Here is a 6,000-nt window from a genome sequence, read left to right as displayed (position 1 = left end):
TCAGGCTCTGCTCCAAGCAACCTGGCCTAAGACAGCACTATTTTATACATGCGTGTGTGTGTACATGCAAACATACACGTGCACACATTTGTGTGTGTGTGTGTGTGTGTGTGCCCATATACAAGGAAATCCGGGAGGATCTGGGAGAGAATTATCTTCCAAAGAAGATAATGGAGGAAGAGTATGGATTTTATAATGTAGAAGTTAGAGCCATTTCAGATATAGAGTGGGACTGCTTCGAAAGTTAAAAATTAAAAGATACTTTAGAAGTAAATGTATTTTTTATTAAATCAGAAAAAGAAAGATACAGTTTACATGACTGTCAGTCAATCATATGCTACTTTGAATTACATTTTAATAGACTCAGGGTCCTATTTACTCCTTTGTACAGGTATTAAAAACAACTCAGGTATTTGAGAAATCTTCTGTAAATTTTTATTAACTGAGGTTATGGGGAGGGTTTTATCAGAGCACATCCTGAGAACATTAGGAATGACAGACACACTTGAGATAAGTGTCAGACGGAACAGATGAAGCGAGCCCCTCAGCCATCTGAGAAACATTAATAATGTAAGATAGCAGAGACCAAATCTTTGTTAGGGATACAGAATACAGGATAAAAATGGGGACCTTGCCGCCCCCTTGTGTTGCAAAATAACCGTGCAACTTCCTTTATTTTATTTTTTTGAGTTGTAATCTTTGCCCTTGTCACTCAGCCTCAAAAGCAATTGTTTTCCCAAATCATTTTAAGCCCTCCCCAGTCAATCTTTTCCCTCTCATCAATAACTTACAAGGACCCTATTTGAAAAACAACGCTTATTCATTCCTTTTTCTATACCCCACACATTCCATTCTAGGAAATTGGCAACCACCCAACACAGCCCGGGTTCTCCCTCCTTGAGATGTGAATTTAAACAAATGTTAGAGGATGAGCACGCGTTTACTACAACGCTTAATTCCTTCTAGCAGCAATTCCTCTTCTATAACTTACTTGCCACTGCCTTTTTTTTTTTTTTTTTTTGATAGAATCTTGCTCTGTCGCCCAGGGTGGAGTGCAATGGTGCAACTTTGGCTCACTGCAACCTCCACTTCCTGGGTACAAGCGGTTCTCGTGCCTTGGGCTCCCAAGTAGCTGGGACTACAGGTGTGTGCCACCATGCCTGGCTAATTTTTGTATTTTTAGTAGAGACGGGGTTTCACGATGTTGGCCAGGCTAGTGTTGAACTCCTGACCTCAGGTGATCCACCTGCCTCGGCCTCCCAAAGTGCTGGGATTACAGGCGAGAGCCACCATGCCCGGCCACCACTGCCATTTTCATCACTTAACCCGAACACATTCCTCTATTCCCTCCCTTTCCTGCTTAGTGACCATCGACTCTTCTGACCCAACTAGGTGACCTGCTAAACCATCTTTACAGTTATTTGCCAGAAAAGACTGGACCAGAGACGTAAATAATACACCTCAATATACAACAGCTCAGGCTTAATTTCTAGGCAGAATTTCATTTGCTGGCCATCAGAAGAATATATACATGGAGCGTGTTTGGGGAGGAGATGGAGTAAGGAGAACACATCTTGGTGGCAGGAGAACCTGGTGGGAACCATGCTGATTTGTTTACTTGGATTTGCCAACTGGTCCGATGGATACTGGGTCTGTTTGCACTTGAGCATCCAACATCCGCTTTGGTCCCTGGAGAAAAACAGAAAGACGTGGCAGCCTATTGAAGATCTGTAATGTCAACAGCAACAGTGGCCATTTATGTAGCACTTACTCTGTGCTAGGTGTTGTGCTAAATTAATATATCTCATTCCTCAGTGCTGGGTAAGAGAATGGTCTCCAATCAGATGCCCGGGTTCGACACCCAGTTACATGACTTTCTAGCGTTGTGAAATCTTGGACAAATTACTTATCATCTCTTTGCGCTTTGGTTTATTTATCTTTAAAATGGAAATGACAAACTTAGAGAGTTTTTCCCAAGATAAAGTGAGTTCATACGTATAATGCACTTAGTACCTGGGGGGTACTAAATCTACCTCACTTTAGCCCCCTCCCCAGTTACCATTTAGGTTCATCACCCTGTTTTATTTTCTTCTTTTTTTTTTATCATACTTCAAGTTTTAGGGTACATGTGCACAATGTGCAGGTTTGTTACATATGTATACATGTGCCACGTTGGTGTGCTGCACTCATTAACTTGTCACTAATTCATTCAACAACATATATTGAGCACCTACTGCAGGTATATCTCCTAATGCTATCCCTCCCCCGACCCCCACCCCAAACCCTGTTTTATCTTCTCTCAGAACATACCACTCTCTGAAATGATCTTACTATCTAATTTATTTGTCTAACATCTGTCTTCTACACCAGACTGGAAGCTGCAAAGATTCTGTGTGTCTCAGCGCCTTGCAGGTTCCTAGCACATGGTACCTAGCCTTAACATTGACTGAATGTGGGTGAAGGAATGTTGTCAGGCAGATACTATTATTTTATTTTATTTTTTTGAGACAAAGTCCCACTCTGTTGCCTAGGCTGAAGTACAGTGGTGGGACTGTGGTTCACTGTAGCCTTGAAGTCCTAGGCTCAAATGATCCCCCCACGTCGCCTTCCCAGTAGCTTGGACTACAGGCGCACACCACCAAACCCAGCTAATTTTTAAATTTTTTGTAGAGACGGGGTCTCAATTTGTTGTCCAGGATGGTCTTGAACTCCTGGGCTCATGTGATCCTCCTACCTTGGCCTCCCAAAGTGTTGGTGTTACAGGTGTAAGCCACTATGCCTAGCCTGAGTACTATTATTATTATTATTGTTAGTATTTTACCGTTTCTGTCAAGTATAACTTACAAATAGTAAAGTTAACCTTTTCTGTATTTGGTTCTATGAGGTTAGACCAACACAAATAGCCACCTAAAACCACCACCCAAATTGATATGTCACATGGTTCTGTCCCCTCTCAGATCCTTCTTGTGCCTTCTGTGGTCAACCCCTCCCCACCGCAGACCCTGGCAAGCACCCACCTGTTTTCATCCCTAGAGTTCTGCCTTTGCCAGGATGTCATATCATGGGATCCTAGAGTATATACAGCCCGTCAGACTAGCTTCTTTCATGTAGCATAGTGGATTTGCGATTCATCCACCTTGCTGCATGTATCAATTGTGGGCCTCCTTTTATACTATAAGGCAGTATAGGGTAGTACAAGATTGTATATATTGTATACAGTATATATACATACACATAGAGAGAGTATAGTATAGAGTAGTATAATAACGTATTGCAGCATAGTATATATAGATAGTATAGTGTAGTATACGGTAATACAGGATAGTATAATATAGGGTAGTGTATATTTTATAGTATATATAGGATACATATATAGTATAGTCAAGTATGGTAACTATGGCACAGTATAGTTTAGTATACTGTATAGTATAGTAAATAAAGTATAGCAAAGCATAATGTATAATATAGTATGATATATACAGAACACTATATAGTATAGGAAAGGGAAGTATAATGTACTATCACAAAGTATGTATGGTCTAGTATATGTACATAGTGTAATATGGTTTAATGCAGTAGAATATACATGGTATTGTATAATATGTAATATAGTATATAGAGTGTTTTATAGCATAATAAATAGTGTAGTTTAGTATATATGATGTATATAGGGCACATATATAGTATATGTATATAGTACATAGATTGTGTAGTGCTCTGTATAATCTAGCATAGTATAGTATATTGTATATACTACACAGTGTAGTGTAATTTCATGTAATTTACCATGGAATCAGATTGCTGGGCTTTGACTGCCAGACCTGTCACTTCCTAGCTGGGTGACTTTGGTCAAATTGCCTAACCCTCTACTTAAGCCTTAATTTTACCATTGATAAAATGGGAATTCACAGGGTAGTTCTGAAGATTAAATGTTAGTATATGCAATGTACTTTGAACAATCTTTGTCACGCAGTAAGTGTGATAAAAGAGTTATGATTATATTTAGTGGTGGTAGTTGAATTCACTAATTCATTCAACAACATATATTGAGCACCTACTGCAGACAACACATTGTGTTATTAATAGTTTTGGGGCATCACGAGATGGGGCATCACGAGATGACCAGGACACCGTGAGATACCAAAAGCTTGGGCTCAGGAGTCAGCTGTGGGTCTGGGGATGCTCCATCCCTTTCTGGTTGCATGACCTCTGGCCGGTCCCTCGCCGCTGAGAGCCTGCTGCCTCATCTGTGTGAGGTCTTAGACTGCCATCCCACCTGGTCCTCACTGCAGCCCTGTTCACTGCCCGCTGTTTCCAACCCTCGGTCTCAGGCTCCTTGCGGTGACTGTGCTGATTGTCACAAGCCTCGGTTCAGCCCACACCAGTGTGGACAGATGTCTTCCCCTTTCAAGCCTCCATTTGTTCATCTGCTAAACCTGCCTGCAGATTGCACTGCACACAATCTAGCACTTCAGGGGCTCATGAAAATGGGAAAGGGGAAGGCTGGGAAAGGGCCATCAAAGAAGTGGTGCTTAGGGGAAGGGAGAAACCCAGTCTTCCACCAATCAGAATAGTTTCACTTTTATCATATGTGTCTGTGTGTGCGTATATGCATATATCTGTACACACACACACAGGTTTTGTGACATTTTCTTTTGTAAACAAAAAAGTCCCTTTGCTCAAAAAGAAAGGAAAATGTTTGCAAACAGTTGGACTTTGTGAATTCCAAGGGCTTCCTTCCAGTTCTTTTCAGATTTTTGAAAACCAAGTGGGTTGCTCTCAGTTAGAACTCAAGCAGCATGATGGAGAAGGAGGAAAAAGGACCTGACTAACGAGGACGTCACTGTGAGACAAAGATCATGAAGGGATCGGCCTGCGGTGTGTCTCATTTCCTGTGGGTGATAGGCACCACGATAGTTCTGTGGGTGGTGACAGGCTCGGCTGCCAGCAATCCCCTGCCAGGAAGGCGGTCAGGCAACCCTGGGGAATGTGTCCAGCTTGAAAGTCTTCCAGACTTGGTCTTTGGAAAGTGGCAGGGAAGCCCCCCTCCATCCTCCATCATTGCTGGAGGCCTTGTGACACTGGGACGATGCAGGACTTGGGGTCTAGGGGACCTGAGCTGAATGCTGCCTCTGTCTCTTACAACCTGTGGAATGTTCAGCAAAAGACACAGCTTCTTGGAGGCCCAGCTTATTTGTCTGGGAGGTGTGGCAGAAGCAGTCCTACCCTGAAGGGATGCTGCCATCCTAAAGAGATGAGGTCTGTAAAGGAGTGTGGTCCCAGAGGAGGGACTCAGTTTCTAGAACTGTAATTAGTGTCTGCAACCTGTCTACTTCTTGTCACTTCTTCAGGAATCACCAGGCCTATCTCCATCAGCTCTCCCAGGAAACATGACCTGTATTAACCATCTCCTAATGATCTTCAGCAGCCATTCTCCACCACAGCAGCAAATAAAATCTTTGAATGTTATCAACATGGGCCAAGACTTCTTACTTAATATCTGTGAGTAGCTTCCCTGCTCAGATAGGATTATGTCCGCATTCCTTGCACAGCCTGTACAGCCTGCATGAGCAGGTCTCCGCCCACAGCTCCAATCTTACTTCCACCATTCTCCCCCTACCCTACCTCTCCACCCTCAGCAACCATGGCCCTGTTTCGCTTCCTGAAATGTCCTAAGCTCACTAAGCTCATTCCCACGCCCGCGCCTTTGCCAGGGCTGTCCCCTCCTCCTGGAAGAAAGAGCCTTGCTCTCTTCCTGTCTGGCACCTTTAACCTTTCCTGTCTCATCTCAGACATATCTCCTCAGAGACAATTTTGGGATTGACTGATTAAAAGTAGCACACCCCGCCCCCCATCCATACTCAGGCAAACTCTATCGCGGGACCTTGTTTATTTCCCTCAGTGATCTCCCAGACCTACAATTTTGTTGGCAAATTTTGTCTTTAATTCTGTAATTTTAACGTTGTAGTTTTAATAATTTTAACTTTGTTTTTTAACTTA

General features: G+C 42.8%; 1 protein-coding gene and 1 long non-coding RNA gene across 9 annotated transcripts in view; one reads left to right on the top strand and one right to left on the bottom strand.

Annotated features, from left to right (window-relative positions):
- Positions 1-262: 262 nt before the first annotated feature.
- Positions 263-6,000, bottom strand: part of BCAS1 (brain enriched myelin associated protein 1) — a 115,389-nt gene continuing 109,651 nt past the window's right edge. For all 8 annotated transcript variants that reach the window (XM_055265675.2, XM_055265672.2, XM_055265674.2 and 5 more), the window contains one exon: positions 263-1,689. In XM_055265675.2, coding sequence (XP_055121650.2) covers positions 1,615-1,689 — 75 coding nt within the window. In that variant the 3' untranslated portion in view covers positions 263-1,614. The remainder of the gene's footprint in view (positions 1,690-6,000) is intronic.
- On the top strand, positions 4,435-5,469 carry LOC134735940 (uncharacterized). Its single transcript, XR_010119548.1, has 2 exons — positions 4,435-5,259; positions 5,352-5,469. It is a non-coding gene; the product is annotated as an uncharacterized lncRNA (long non-coding RNA).

The sequence above is a fragment of the Symphalangus syndactylus genome, chromosome 24 (genome assembly GCF_028878055.3).
Source record: "Symphalangus syndactylus isolate Jambi chromosome 24, NHGRI_mSymSyn1-v2.1_pri, whole genome shotgun sequence".
NCBI lineage: Eukaryota > Metazoa > Chordata > Mammalia > Primates > Hylobatidae > Symphalangus > Symphalangus syndactylus.
This window is presented reverse-complemented; position numbering and strand designations above follow the sequence as displayed.